The 15778-nt window shown below is 38.7% G+C and overlaps 1 protein-coding gene across 1 annotated transcript; it reads right to left on the reverse strand.

The window, feature by feature from the left end:
• Positions 1-11017: 11017 nt before the first annotated feature.
• On the reverse strand, positions 11018-14194 carry LOC149228373 (uncharacterized). The gene is made up of 4 exons (XM_089378167.1): positions 13712-14194; positions 11962-13606; positions 11727-11868; positions 11018-11625 (listed from the first exon to the last, which is right to left on the reverse strand). Exons 2-4 carry the CDS (start codon positions 13541-13543, stop codon positions 11187-11189), a joined length of 2163 nt encoding a protein of 720 aa, XP_089234293.1. The 5' UTR covers positions 13544-13606; positions 13712-14194; the 3' UTR covers positions 11018-11186.
• Between the last annotated feature and the right edge of the window lie 1584 nt (positions 14195-15778).

The following is a 15778-nucleotide window of genomic DNA, read 5'->3' on the forward strand; positions in this document are numbered from 1 at the left end:
GAGCAAAAATATATTGAATGAATAGAGATCTGTAGTAGTTTCAGCTCCCTGTCCGCACAGTAAACAAACAGTGGGATATTTCTTGTTTATTTTCTGGAACATCTCCCAGGTAAGTGCCTTGTTAGTCATTGCTAGCCACTTAGAAGTTTAATCTTCATAAGTGCCTTATTATTCCATATTTAATCCCACCACCGTTTTACATCCTGATGTGCATCGGCCTGAAAAGTCCTGTCGCCCAATTTATCTATATAGTTCCCACCAGTCTTGTTCTTTTCCCAGACCAAAACATCAGATTCCTCCTTTAACTTAATATGGGCTTTGCACAATTCAGACGGTAAAAAATTCCAAGAATGTACATGATCACTTTCCCTAACCCTTGACCAGAAATCCTGCCCTCGTGTCATATGTCAATAGATATAGGATCCCCTATCAAATTTAGTGTGCATCTTAGGATCCCCTATCAAATTTAGTGTGCATCTACCTATATCCTGATGATACTGGATCAATTTAGCAGATAAAACAACCTCATTCCTGCACCCCATGATAGCATCAGCTCCCATCCTTACCTGTAAGGTTGTGAACCATCACCAACTTCCAAGCCAAATAAGACATTGGAAATGTTTTTCCTATCACTTCTGATCCAGTCCAAAACTGAACCTGGAGCCATATTTTTTTAAATAATAATTATTTCATAAGCTTATTCTTGTAATCAGATTCCAAAAAGTTTTTGCAGCAAGATATATGACAATACATCAATGTTCGTAAGTCCCCATCCTCTCTTGTCTCTAAGCCTTGCTATAGACTGCCACTTAGCTAAGCGAGTGCCAATCTTATCAGAACTTCATTTCCAAAGAAAATTAAAGCAAGTCCTTCTGATTTTCACCAAAATGCCTCTAGGAATATATGCTAAAGAGTGCTAGTACCTTGGAATGGCCTCTACAACAGATTTGACTAAGATCAATCTACTTGTAGATAACCATCTATTGCAATATAAGTTAATTCTCTTCTCAATATTCAACAGTTACTGGGTTCAATTCCTCGCACTATAGCCATTTGGTTTAAGATTGAAACCAAGATACTTGATTCCTTCCTGTAACTTTGTAAGTCTGAAAGGGAATAATCCTCTTAAAGTTTGTACAACTTCCTCATCAGGCTCATTAAGTACCACAACGGATTTATGATTATTTATTTCCATTCTAGTAGCTTTGTTGCATCGTGGAAGAAACTCCCTAAATTTCCTTTCCTCCTATATAACTACTCAGTAGGATACCTCTCTAATATCTTTTGATGCGAGGACCAGAGATACCTATCCCTCTACATTAGGGAGATCTTCAGCCACAGATCTCAGTTCTTGCATAGCAGGCTTCGTCTTGGGGTGACTAGGATGATCACCTCATACTTTTAGGTAGATCAGAGCAACAACAGGTGGGCAAAGTCCTAGAGTGCATCGAACAATAGATTGATGTGAAGTCGTCTCAATCCTCAGCTTCCCCATATGGGAGATTGTCTGATATCATCAAGACCAATTCGGAGATGCTGAACCATACATCAACCCATACATCCTCAAAGCAGTAGAGGGATTAGCTCCAAATGGACCCTGAGCCTGGTACCTTCCACCCATTAGAGTACCTCCAAGATCCCAGATCCAGAGGAGTAGCCAGAGATCTATCCAAAGCTTCTTTCTTTTGACCTCGGATGCTAGGAGTAGCCCTCACTTCTACATCCCCCCAGGATCATACAGCCAGACCCTCCTAATTGTTCCAGAGGATTTAGATGGTGTACCAATACCCAATTTTCCCCTCGCCTTTGGCCAGCAGACCTTGAAGACCCTGACATCGTTAGCTCCATCGTTTTATCTCTTTTTTTCACTCTCTATCTCTCATGACAGGTTCTTGAGTTGTCCACTTTTCCAGCCTTGGACATAGTCATTTATTGCTTGTATTTTGTATCACCATACCTTTGTCACGAATATATATACATGTGTTTTATGATTTATCTCGAGGATGTACTATTGTAAGTTTCTTTTCTTCTTTATGCTATTCAACATTCTCTAGGAGTTGTGCTTACATTCCCACATTGTATTTATACCGGCTGTATTCTTTAGTCATATTGACTTACTTTTGTGGTCATTTGTTGGACATTAATAAAATTATCATTATCTATAGAACCATTACAAAACAAAAGTACATCATCTATAAATAGTAAATGAGTGAGTGATTCATTACCCATAACCCTAATACCCTAAATTCTCTTGTTCTTTTGGCTTGTATAATGGATATGCTTGACCTTCAGCCACTGATTAGCATAAAATGCAGGCACAATGGACTCTCTTGTCTCAAACCTCTTGTGGGTTTGAAAAAGGGTGAGGATGAGCCATTGATAAGAACAACATATGAAACCAAAGTGACATGTCACATCCCATGATCCAATTAATCTTAGAGACGTTAAAACCAATGTGAATTAAGGGTAATCTCAAATAATGCCAGCACACTGTCATAAACTTTAGATATTTCCATCATAATCACCAATGCTAGCACATTTTAGTTTAATAGTATGAAAACCCTCTTGAGCCAATCCTATTGCTTTGTGGATTTAATTACCATCGAAGAATCCAAATTGTTTAGGAGAGAGAAACTTGGACAAAAGTTTCTTCGAACTGATAGCTAGCCCCTTTGCTATAATTGTGTACACGCAGTTACACAAAGCTATGGGTCTAAATGTATCAAATGACTAATGATGATCAACACTGGGATTACGAGCCATAAACATGAAATTGAAAGAGCCTAATACCTTAACAAATGTTCTTACTTTTTCCAAGACTTGAAGCAAATCCTCACTCAAAATCTCAAAGAAACCCTAGAATAATTCAACAATTCACTCATCTTGGCCAAGACTCTTATATTTGTGATAGGAAGACAACACAACCAATAGTTCATCCTTTGAGACCTCCTTGTATGGCCATTGATTATACTCTTGAGAAACAAGCCTTGGAAAAATTATGTTGTTCTGACGATCTCTACAATATTCGATGACTTCAGTTCTTCATAAACATTCTCAAAATGTTTGACCCCCAACTTTGCCAATCCTTGGAAGCTTCTTACTAGCACACCTTACTCATTCATCATTTCCCATTTGTTTTAACACTATTCCTGTGATTTAACACTTCCAATGTGTATTAATACTCTTCCTATGATGCTCCACCCTCACCTCTTAAATTGACAGATCCACTTATGGATGGTATGCTTTGGTTTTAGCATGTCCTATCATGATATTCGATGCATTATTGTTGTTACTTGGATGTGGTGCTATAACTTTCGGGTCATGCCATGAAAGGTTGCAAATTTTAAATAAGAATTGATAATACTTCATAATATTATAGTTTTATTGTTTGCCTCGTCATACCATGGGGGACATGGTTATCTTTTAGAAACGTTGTTATTTCTCAAATTAGTTTCTACTAGGAAACTGGTTGAGGTAGTCTTTTCCACATCTCAACCATACTTGACCCTACCTCGCAATTATAGTGCCTACAGTTATAGTAGCCGAATATGTAGCTACAATGGTCATATAAGTGCACATTATTTGGGTGGTGTTAGTATGGAACAAAGGCTTCTAATTGGTCGTAAGAAGTTGCCTCATGGCGTTCTAAGGTGTGATAGAGATCAACATGTCCTGATAGGTAGAAATTGTAGAGTGTATGGGTTGTTCGACGAGTGAGGTCACCCTTCACTCCATTCCATCCATAAAAAGTTATACCCTTTCATGTATGACTTATCAAAGATCAACAAGAATGTCTAATCGAAGAAAAGCCTAAGTCATTAAACCCAGAAAGGCAAAGAGGTGGAGAGCCAATAAAGTTAAAAGTCGATGAAAAGTAAATTTTGAATGAACGCCACCTTGCTATGAGGTCATTGACCTTAGTCCCATGCTTGTTTATGAATATCTAAAGAAAAAGGGATTTGTTCGATAAAATGAACCCCTAAAGAAAAATGCAAAAGGGGTCACAAGAAACAATGTCGAGGAAAGACAACTCAGTGCTAAGCTCTGTCTTTAAAGGCCTCTATACATAAAGTCCTAGCTCTTGAAAGCTAGATGATCAAAAGGTAAGACCTATACATTATTGCATGACTTTGAGAGCCATCACATGAAGTTCCCCCCTCCTCTTTCATAATTTACCATCATATCACATTCCTTTTACTTAGGGACTAGGAAAATACACTTTGTCGTAGGACTTGGCACATGTATAAGGGTTAATGTTGTTTTCCCTTGGTAAAACACAGGCATTATCCTAAAACTAACCTTTTTATGTTGTGTTGGAAGAAATCATCAAGAGTATAACACCTAATGGCTCACCAAAAAGTTGGAACCACCACTACTATTGGAATTTCTAAGTCTAATCCGTTAGAAACCCTTCAAGTACTTTCTGATTTATTCCCACCTACTTGTTTTGTTAATTAACAAGTTATTTACCATGTAAATACTGGAAATAAATACAAGTACATGCTCAACACATTACAGATCATCCACTGAAGGAAACAAAACAAGCACACATGTGACACCGTTGTTTTTGAACCAATGTCCCCGGAAAAACCCAATGCGGGAAAACCGGTGCAGCTATCTGAGGGTTTTATTATTATGCAGTATCTGAATACAATCTGGGTGCCAAAACTAGCTAACCCAAAATTGAATAATCTCAGCAGTAGTACCTCTCCTTCGGAGGCAAATGCTCCGGCTGAAACCCTGGATAAACATTCCGACAGCTCCTCAGCTCCAATCTGCCCCACGAAAAACCCCAGCGTCAGCCTCCAGGGACTGCATCAGCCTCTTCTACCCTCTGCGTCAGCTTTCCCAGTAGTTCCGGTTGTTCCCGGCAGTTTCGGCTTCTGCCCTCTATGTCAGTTTTCCCGGTTGTTTTGGCAATTCCGGCTGTTCCCGACATTTTCGGCTTCTGCCCTCTGCGTCAGCTTTCTTGGCAGTTTCGGTTGTTCCCAGCAATTCCGACTTCTGCCCTCTGCTCAGCTTTCCCAGCTGTTCCGACAGTTCCGTCTATTCCCGGCTGTTCCAGCTTCTACCCTCTGCGTCAGCTTTCCCGGCTATTCCGGCAGTTCCGGCTATTCCTAGCAGTTTCGGCTTCTACCCTCTGCGTCAGCTTTCCTGGCTATTGCGTTGAGCCTCCCAGCACTATCTCTGCCTCTCTGCTTCTGAATTCACTGCCCCTCAGCTGCAACTCTGATCACTCTCTCGACTTCCTCAACAAACCCTACCCCAGAAATTCGAAATCTTGATCAACTCGGTGTGTTCTCCAAGTGACCCTCAAGCCTCCTCTTATACTTTTCTCATTGACAAATCAACGGTCGAGATTAAGTCCCTAATCAACGGCTAAGATTAGATCTGGCTTGATCCATGACTTTTGTACCATTCTAACACAATTTTATATTAATTCACATTAATATTTTATTTTCCCTAAGCTTAGACTTAGGGACTCCATAAAAATATTAATTATTTTAATATCTCCCAAACTGTTTAGAATCTGCCCAAGCCCTTTCTGGGTATTGGAGATCTCATGTACCTTAGCCTCTCCACCAAATTTCGTGGCTAGAACACATCCGATGCTACCCCAAATCAACAACTACAAGTGGATGCCATGCATTGGGATCCATGTATTTGTATTTGGCGATATCTATCAATTTGGTACCTATGCCATTTTTCTTGGGATTTGTGTAATTCATTGGGATACATGTCACTACATTATGATTTGTGACAATGCATCGAGCAATGACAGAGATGTCATGTCCTCACAATTGCCACATGGAGCACTTAAAGATGGCATCCATCTGCCAGTTGGACCCCTTATTCAAACATATGCATAATTATTCCCTCCTAGGACAACATGTGGGAGCTTGTTGTGGTGTTTGAGGACCCTTGGGAGGTGGTTACATAAGGTCATAGGTTGTTATAGCAATTGTGAATGACATGGTAGCTGACCACCTTACTTTATTTGAGAGCACCATTTTTTAGGAGCCACACATGCCAGCATACACTAGATTCTTTCCTTGAATGTCCCACATGTGTGGGATGACATCATGCATGAGAAGGTGAATATTTCTTAAGATGTCCACTTCCTTACATCTAGGAGTTGGTTGGAGGAGCACCCCAGTCCTTAAACCCCTAATGACTTGTTATTCACTAATTATAGGGATGTTGGCATATTTTTTTGGGAGAGTGTACTTCTTCTGACCCCTTTAGACCATGTGTGACCTTTTTTGTGCATAATTGACCCTTTCTTGTGGGGTGTTCTTCTGACCCCTTTAGACCATGTGTGACCTTTTTTGTGCATAATTGACCCTTTCTTGTGGGGTGTTCTTCTCTTGGAGGATTTTTAGGATATTTATGCCCGCATGTCTTTTGTTAATGGTTTCATGATAAGCTAATCACTTTTGCTCCTAGTTTTGAGCTAGCACATTGTATTCACATCTTATATTGAGGAGGCCTCTAATCTATACGAGGATGCCTCACTGAGTTTCATTTGTTAGAGACTAATGAAAAAAATTGCTTAAAGAGTTCTTGTGCATCTGTATTGTTTCCTAAATGATTGTTTAGACATTTTTCAAGGGCTTGATTAAGATATTTTTTCATGTTTGTTGAAGGACATAGCTATGAAAAGGCCAAAAAAGGGCACCTTGCTCCACTTGGAAGGGAAATCGAGGTGTAAGCTTCTTGCCTTATTCCTTTTGACCATTGAAGATTTGTTTCATTATATTGAGGTAGGATGTCCTAGGGCTCTTCCCTCTTGTTGTGGCCAAGTTTGGAGATTACCTTGCTAGTACTTGGATAGGATTCCTAGAGGACCATTCCCCCATTCAATCTCGGGAAAGCCTATTAGCCCTAATCAATGATTGAGGGAAAATCTTCCTTGATACTCTCAACATTGTCTCATCTTTAACCTTAAACTGTGTAGTGACCCCATAGCCCTTTCTAGACACTAATCTATTATCTTCTTCAACCCAAAAATTCATCTGTTTACCCTTTATTTTCTTTGTTTGTTTTGCAACCTAGGGATTTGCTTGCTTGATCTCTTAATCTAGGTTGTTGGATCTAAGGTTATTTCATTGCTATGACATTTCTAGCTTAGATCTCTCACGCTAATTAACTCTTCAACATTTCTCATTTAATGTTAGCATATGTATTATGTTATTATTCTCATCCTTAACTAGCCTATCTGTGGATCTAACCCCAAACAATAAATTCACTGTAAGCATTTAAAGTTTTACTATTTCTATGGGGTTACTTCAATTGCATGCTTGGAAGCACATGGTTCATGCTTGGTCTTGTTCTTGTTTATTCCACATGCTAGGGTTTATAGGCCAGCGTTGAGCTACCTACTTAGCCTATATAGTTAAGCAAGGAAAATCAATGTTAAAACAAGGTAAACAACTTAGCCTGAGTGAAACAATTCATACATTTGAGTTTGACGTCTAGGGTTAGAGCTCATGTTTCAGATCTGAGTTTGTTGATGGTGAATATTTCTTGTCTGGTGGCATAAACAACCAACTTGTTTTTTTTTTTTAATCTAGGATAATCGGTCACTGGTAAGAGTTATCCTGAACAGGCCCAGGATCAAATCCAACTGGCTACCACTATAAACCTAGGTTAGGGGCAACAGCCTGCAAGCCGCACACAATAGCCATTAACTTATGCCTCAACCAACTTGTTACTCATCTTAACACTTTGAATGTATGGGACCACTTCTTCTATGTCAATTTTCTGAGCACTGTTGACAAGGCTTTATTGATTTATATCCTGATCTGATTTTGGTTAACTTCTAATTACAGCAATTTTTGGCAACTTCTGGGCTCTTTGTAATACTAAACACTCCTTCAAGTGAACTGATACTACGCATAGTGCTATGACCTTTTATATTGTGGTATTGTTTCATGTGTTTGAGGATCTATTGGCTGATATTTTTCTGCAGTGACATAAACACAGTTATATTTAAATACTGGCCTGATTGCATACAATTTATAGTGTAATATTGGATACTTCGTTGTTTGGATTTTGTGATAAAAATTTACCTTTATACATGAAAATGAATGTGCTTTGAATCAAGGTTGCTAGAGCATGGAGTGGAGCAGGAGCGTTTTTTAGTGGGTGTGAGGAGCATCATTTTCTAAAAATCCTCAGCAGCAGAGTGTCCAGGGTGTATGTGGGTGTATGTCTATGTATTTTCAAAAAATCATGCATAATGTCAAATTAGTTGCAGAATATATAAAACATGCATATTTATACATCAATAAAGATAGAAATAGCATCTAGAGTATATTAATAATTAATCATTTGAGCATCAATCATCTAGATTCTAACATATAAATTTTTAAGCCATATAATAAAAAGTAGACCATTAACTTATCATTGAAATAGGTTATCTAAGTTCTAACAATTGTCAAAATGACAAAATAGTATTGTTTACAAAATAGGCCATCTACTCGCTAAAGTATGAAGACTAGAAGGTTTAAAACACTAACCTATCATCGATGACAACAAAGTAGTGAAAAAAGAGACAATTTTCTAATATCTATTATTCTATCCACTATTCTCTCCTCCTTGCACCGCCACGATTGTTGTGTGGGCCTTCACATCGTGGCAGTGAAGTAGGTGGAAGCGGAAGCTACAATACTGAAGACGAAGCCTTTGGTGTTGGCATTGGAGTCCTAGACATGGGGACCTTGGCACTAAATGGGGGTGGCATTTGAACATGATCATCATCCTCCATAAGAGCATCCTCCAATTGCTCTAAATATAACACTCCATCCTCCAAATTATCCTCCTCTGGATTTTTGTCCCAAACTGTCAACTCTTTATTTGTCTTTGCCTCCTCACAGTAATGGGACAACAATCGCAAGTTATAATGAACATAAAGAAAGTGACCGATTTACGTTCAACCTGTTTCGTTTGACATTATGGATGAAATTGTAGGTGCTCTGACACCTCGCTATAGAAGAAGCGTTCACCACCTATGAGAGCACCCGTGTTGCTAAACATTGTAGCTGTGGGGTAGCATTGCCATGCATGTTCCACCACTCAAGAGAAGACAGATTCTCTCGATCTCTAATTGCATGTTTGGTCCCAAAGGCACCATTGCAAAGGATGTAGTGGCTCAACTGTCTCTGTATGGTGTCACACTCCTCTTCATCAGGGACCAATTTGTCTAGTGCTTTCATATAATTATCTTGAACTTCTGGATCTTGGTGTGGTTTTTCCTTAGTCCCCCCACCAGGTGCTGGTGATGAAAGCCATGATAAATGATAGTATTTAGGTGTAAGAACATACGCTAAGGCATGTAGTGGAATGTTTAACATTTCCCATCGTTTTTCCACCTCTGCACAGATATGATTATACAAGTTGACATCTTTAGGCTCAACAATGTCTTTAATTTGCCCCAACATACTATCCATTTGCTCATATACCCTCCCCAATGATTGGTGAATTGGAATTTGCAAATTTGATCATGTGATAAATTGGCTTGGTGAATTGCAACACATATATGACTTGTGACCAAAAGTGAATGTCAAAAACAATGTTCTTCACTACATTAACACCATCTCTATTAGTGCTTATTTCATCCCATTCATCACTTATCACCATAGCAGCCAAAGCTTCTCTCGCCTTCAACAAGCACCTAAAGGTGAGGTAATAGTTAGCAAATCTAGTTTTCACAATCTTAAGTAGTTGCAACCTAGAGTAAATGCCATAAAAGTAATTGACTCTCGTATGCCCTGTGACAAATTGGATGAGTTGCTTCCCTCTCTTGTACAACTCATTAATCCATCCACATTCTTTATGCTTGACAATATCATGCATCAAAAGGTTCAATGTGTGCACCAAACACCCTGACCAAAATATGTGTGGATAAACCCGCTCAATGAGTTTTCCTGCTCCCTCACAATTTTCCACATTATCAGTGATTACTTGAACCACATTAGTAGCACCAACATCATTAATTGTTTTCAATAGGAGATCTGCAATGTTTTGAGGAGATGTAGTGATAGTGGAGGAGTCATGTGATGTAAGAAACACTACACCATTAGCAGAAACACCAAGAACATTTATCAAATGTTGGTTTCTAACATTTGTCCAACCATTTGATACAATCAATACCCCGAAGTCCTTCCACTCATCTATAAACTGTGTCAAAGCTCTTTGATTTTTTGTTTTTTCTTTGTCTAATAACAAAGTTCTAGCTTTCTCATAGCTGGGGCTCTTATATCCTCTAGGGGCTTCATTGATGGCCTTAACCAAATCATGCCAATAGGGGGAACGAAGAACATTAAATGGTATACCACAAGCACAAAGAAACCACACCACTTTTGCATCCACCTCATCCCTCCCACCAATATTAAGAAAATCTGCAATTGTTCTTCTAGATTTAGAGGTTTCAAAAGTTCCATGAGGGATGGAGATGTGTGGTCACCAAATCTAGATGTTGCATTAAATTGAAGCTTTTGTTTTTTACCATGTTTTTTTTGTGCAACTTCCTCTATTTTGATGTATTTTTTTCTTTTTTCCTTTGATATCTTCGGGCAAATTGAGATCCCAATGGAACCCTTAATGACATCACTCTCCATTACCCCACAAAGATGCCTCCTGACACGGGTATATGAACCACTATAAGGTTTTCCTTGATGACAATCATGAGGGCACAGAAATTTAGTGCTTCCACCACCTCTCCTTGTTTCAAGTTTTGTCACATATTTCCACAAGGGTGTCAATGAACCATTTCCATCCCCTTTCCCCTCAAACCCCTCGTCATCAATGTTGCATTAATCATTATTGGGATAATTTCGGCGTAGGGAAAAAATCGTAATAATCGGAAAAATATTGGTACTAATCGGGAAAAAATAGTTTGGTACAAAGATATTCATTTTTTTCAATTTTTTTAATATCTAAACCATCTACAAAATAAAATGAATACATTGACACATAAATATGATAAAAGAACTAATATATAAGATGTTTAATATCATTTCTAGTGCTAAAATCACACATAACAGTGAATCATGTCCTGAATAGTAAGTTCTGACTCTTGAGTCCCAACTCAGCGTCAAAATATCAACAAAAAGTATAATAATGTATCTTATGAGTCATAATGTCATATACAATGAAATGAACAAAATAACTAAAGTCTAATACTATTGATTTCCTCTGCCCCTCTTGCGAGAAAATGCCATAGCTTTCCCTTTCCCTCTAGATGTAGATGCTGGTGCTGGTGGAGTTGGCAGTGGAGTCTGCTGTGCTCTAGAACCTGAAGAACTAGGAGTAGGAGCTATAGGAGGTAGACCACGTCCTCTACTGGTGGCAGGGGTAGCCTGAGCAGGTGGTGTCACCTCCTCCTCCTGTTGCTCCAACTCTTCCTCCTCCTCCTCCTCCTCCTCCTCCACTACATCCTGCACTAACCAATCATCAGCAGACTCCATGAGAGGCCTCTCGGACTCAACCCTCCATGCAGCAGTGGTGTCAATCCCATCCAATGAGATGGCCTCCATATCAAGTGTCCTCTCAAGTTGCCTCACCCACAATCGAAGATTGTAGTAGACATAGACCATGTCATTAAGTCGCTGGGACTCCAACCTATACAAAAATCATGAAATAATAATTACAAAAAAAATATTGTTTAATGAATTCAAAAATTTATTTGGAAATTTGCAATATTTTAAAATTTAAGTGTTAACCTGTTGCGCTTCTTATTGTGTATTTTTTCAAATACACTCCAGTTGCGCTCACAACCTGAGGAACTACATGTTTGGCTAAGGATCCGAATGGCAAGCTTTCGCAGAAGGGGTACCCTGACACCATACATACTCCACCATGCATCTACAACAAAATTACAAATAAAATTTTAAATAAACATAAGAAAAAAAATGGAATTTGAAGAGACAATGAAATTTGAAACAAACTAAAAAATACCTGGCATTTTAATCGTCCTATCAGTCACAGCCATGTCAAAGCCAAATGTGCCACCTGCCATCCTATATGTCTCAATTTCTTTAGAGATTTTTGTACGTTCTGCTGGAGATCGCACCATCCTCTGGACACAGGTTAAGAATCCATCCATGATCTCAGCATCAAATACGAACCCACATGCGTAAGAAAATGCGGGGTTCAGGAAAATCCCAGCAGCATGAATGGGACGATGGAGTGTGTTGTTCCATCGTTCATCAATCACTCCCCATAGGAGGAGTTGTCTCTGAAACCCCTCATCTCCCTTATCATCATAGTAGGCCCGAATGGATTCTTTCGCCCTGTCCATGGCCTCATACAAATAGCCCATTGCGGGCTTCTCACCATCAACTAACCGAAGAACCTTTACCAAAGGTTCAGTAACGGCGCACACCTCCTGCACTCCCGCCCAGAAGTCTTCCTGGTATGAAACTAGTCTGCATATGGACTCTCCCTCTGGTTTGCGGCTCATTGGCAAAGCACGCCACTCCTCTGAAAGAAACATTCTCTTCACATCCCACATAGAATTCAAGAGGGATTGAAGAGATATGAAACTGGTGGCAAACCGTGTAATGGCGGGGCGCACCAACTCTTTGTTGTTGGTGAATCTTCTCATCAAGCTAAGCACAGATGTATGATTATATATAAATTTTGTAATGCTTTTGGATGACTCAACAATATCTTTGACAAAAGGAATTTTCCCTATGTCCTCCAACATCAAATCAATACAGTGTGCAGCACAAGGTGTCCAAAATAAAGTAGGATGTCTGTCCATAAGCATTCTGCCAGCAACAACATAATTTGCAGCGTTGTCCGTTATGACTTGGACAACATTTTCTGCACCCACTTCCAAAATAAACACATCCAGCAAATCACATAAAGTTCTTGCATCTTTGATTTGTGCAGATGCATCAACAGATTTGATAAACATAGTCCCCTTTGGACAACTAACCAAGAAGTTTATAAGGGTTCTCCCATTTTGATCAATCCAACCATCTAATATCACAGCGCAACCTGTTTGTGCCCATGATTCCCTAAAATCCTCCAATCTTTTGGTGCAGTCAAGCTTTTCATTTTGAAGAATTCGGCCTCTCATGTCATGATAAGAAGGGATTTTGTACCCTGGGCCAACAGTTGCAATAGCATCAAGAGCAGGCTGGAAAAATGGATTATTCCTTACAATGCTGAAAGGAATATCACTCCAAAGGAGAAATTTTGCCAGCAATTTGTCAGCTTGTTCTTTTTCAGTTTTTTTTAGCATTGAACTGATAGATCGTTGTGAACCAGGTGTGGTTCGAGGAACAAAAAATGATGAGGCAGCGACCGGGTTGGTTGATGCTGCAGTAGAACCACTGCCACTTCCTTGTTCAACTGACTTTTTTAGTTGTCTCTTCATTTTGAAAAAATCACGATAATACGATATTACCGCGATTTTTTGTCGATTTGTGCAACACTGCTCGTCATCATCATACATTGGGTCACTATGAGTATGACCACTATTCTCTTCTTCCATTTCTTCCCTTTGATGTTTATCTTCCCCCAACACCATGAAACAAAAAATGGAATGATAAATCACAAAAACACTGTTTTTCTCAAATCTTAGATGAATAACCTGCAATAAAATAAGGGAGAAAAAATATGGGAAAGAGCAGGAGAATTGGAAAAAAACCATATATAAAAAATACAAGGAAATGAGGGAGTTTGGGTTGGCATTTACCTCTTTGGCTCTTGAGAAGTTGAGATAGTTGGCGGTCTTTGTTCACTCCTCCAAACTCCTCTTGGTTCACGAGTTTTCAAAAACCTGTCCGAAAATATCTGCTCTCTCTCGTTCAAACTGAAGCCAACCAAATGAAGAAATGAGTGGAGAACGGGTGTTTTAATTTCATTCTAACTTTTCCCAAAACGCTAAACCGGTCCCACGTCCAATACAAAATTAGGGAATAAAATAAAAATTTGCGCCGGAGCGTTCAGCTGAAGCGCGCGGTGAGCGTGGCAGAACCGTGGCCATAGCGTACAGGAAGCGCGATTCTGATATGTTGAAGCGTTTTCGGAAGCGTCCAAAGTTCCGATTTGCCAGTGAGCGTGCTTTTGAAGAGCAGAGCGCGCTTCCCCAAACTATATCTATAGTGCAAACCATCGCTATATTGCAACGGACTGGAACATAATGAAGTAACGACGGGCTGTTTTGGGCCTGCTAATATAGTTGGTAGAAAATAAGTTAGGAATTTCTAGATTGGTGGGTTGTTCTTAAATAAAGCATAAAAAAAAGTTGGTGCAAATATAGCACTATCAATAAGATTAACCATTAGTTTTCCCACATGTTGACTTCGCAAATTTAGAATGGTTGCTAGGAAAATACAATATAACTGTATTGGGGAATATCATTATATCAAAAGACAAATAGTCATGGGCAAGATCTAAAAGGTTGAATTGCTTATTAGTTAGTATAAAAATTTACAAGGGTAACAATAAGTTTATGACAGTGTTTTGAAACAAAAGCATGGTCGACCATGGAAGGAAGTTTGTATTTTTGAAAGTATGGCAAAAGAAAAAGGAAGAAATATGGTGAGCTAAGGTGTTGTGTTTTAATTATTTGTATTTGTTAGATATCTAGGTTGCAAAAGATTTAGTTATTTCATAAAATATATACACTTTTCCGATATGTTATACATTATTCTCGAATTTAATGTAATATTTAAAATTTAAAAGGTTTGGATGGTGTGACAACATATTTCAACTTGCCTTTCAATTTGGAAGTAACTTTGTATGATACCATTCCAAAGGTGATTGAGGAGGTTGGATTATGTGTTTTTTATTAGACCACTCCAAAACTGATTGAAAGGAAGTTGGAATTGCATCTTCTCTAGCTAGAAAAGGAAAATTTGTTGTAGAGCTACATAATACTACAATCTCTAGGTTTTGTGGATTATGTTGTAGGAATAGCTAACAAAGGTGCAATATTTACACTTGTTAATTTGTTGGTAGTCAAAAGCCCTAAGAAGTTGTTGCAAGTCAGTACAACCTTGGTATGAATGATGTTAACAATCCTACATTGATAGCAACCAAGGCAATTTTTTATTTGGAATGGCTTGTGTGTTTTCTTAGTGTTATCATAACACACATGCGAAAGACAAGGCACATGCGAGAAGGAAGGATCTTTCTCATTTGCATGAGTTTTCGTTGAAATCAATACAAAATTTGTTTCAAATTTGGTCACAGAAGATAAAACATTGATCCTCAACTTTTTTTGAAATTGAATCTTTTATTTTAAAATAGTTTTTATAGCTTCTTAGCTTTCTTGTTTGTATATAGTTTGTTAGATTTCTACATTGGTTTTAAAGCACACTTCAAGTTTAATCAATGTTCCACATGGATGTGTTCCCTAAGGTGCAAGGTGTGCTCCCCACGTTTACCACGTTCTCAAGACAGAGGATGCATGGGGAAACATTTCCTCACATTCCCCTTTTAGGGAAACTTAGGGAGACGCAGGGGGGAACGTTTCCCCAATATGGGGGATGCATTTCCCCAAAAGGTGTATTTGTGGTTGTCCTCTCTCAAAAAGGGCTTGGCATCTACACCCTGAATTTTGCTTGAAAATAATAATTTATGAGCGAGGAAGCTTAATATTCAATTATAAGCCCCTACTAATGCCATGTAATTAATGGTAATGTTAAATTCTTAAAGTGAAAGGATGAAAATGAAAGATAAAGGAAAATTAATAGTTTGAGGATGTTTGAGAGTGGTTCCAACCTCATTGGATTTCATATGTAGAAACTAGAATTTT

This window comes from Pinus tabuliformis, chromosome J (genome assembly GCF_031772625.1).
Source record: "Pinus tabuliformis cultivar Carrire ecotype Pingquan chromosome J, CPIR1, whole genome shotgun sequence".
In the NCBI taxonomy this organism is placed as follows: Eukaryota; Viridiplantae; Streptophyta; class Pinopsida; order Pinales; family Pinaceae; genus Pinus; species Pinus tabuliformis.

Bases quoted from the DNA above. Each gene is read 5' to 3' on its own strand.
- LOC149228373 (XM_089378167.1), bottom strand. From the start codon at position 13,543: ATGGTGTTGGGGGAAGATAAACATCAAAGGGAAGAAATGGAAGAAGAG. The intron at 11,869-11,961 runs GTATTTTTTAGT...ATTTTGTTGTAG, and splicing joins TAGGACGATTAAAATGCCAG to ATGCATGGTGGAGTATGTAT. The intron at 11,626-11,726 runs GTTAACACTTAA...ATTTTTGTATAG, and splicing joins CACAATAAGAAGCGCAACAG to GTTGGAGTCCCAGCGACTTA.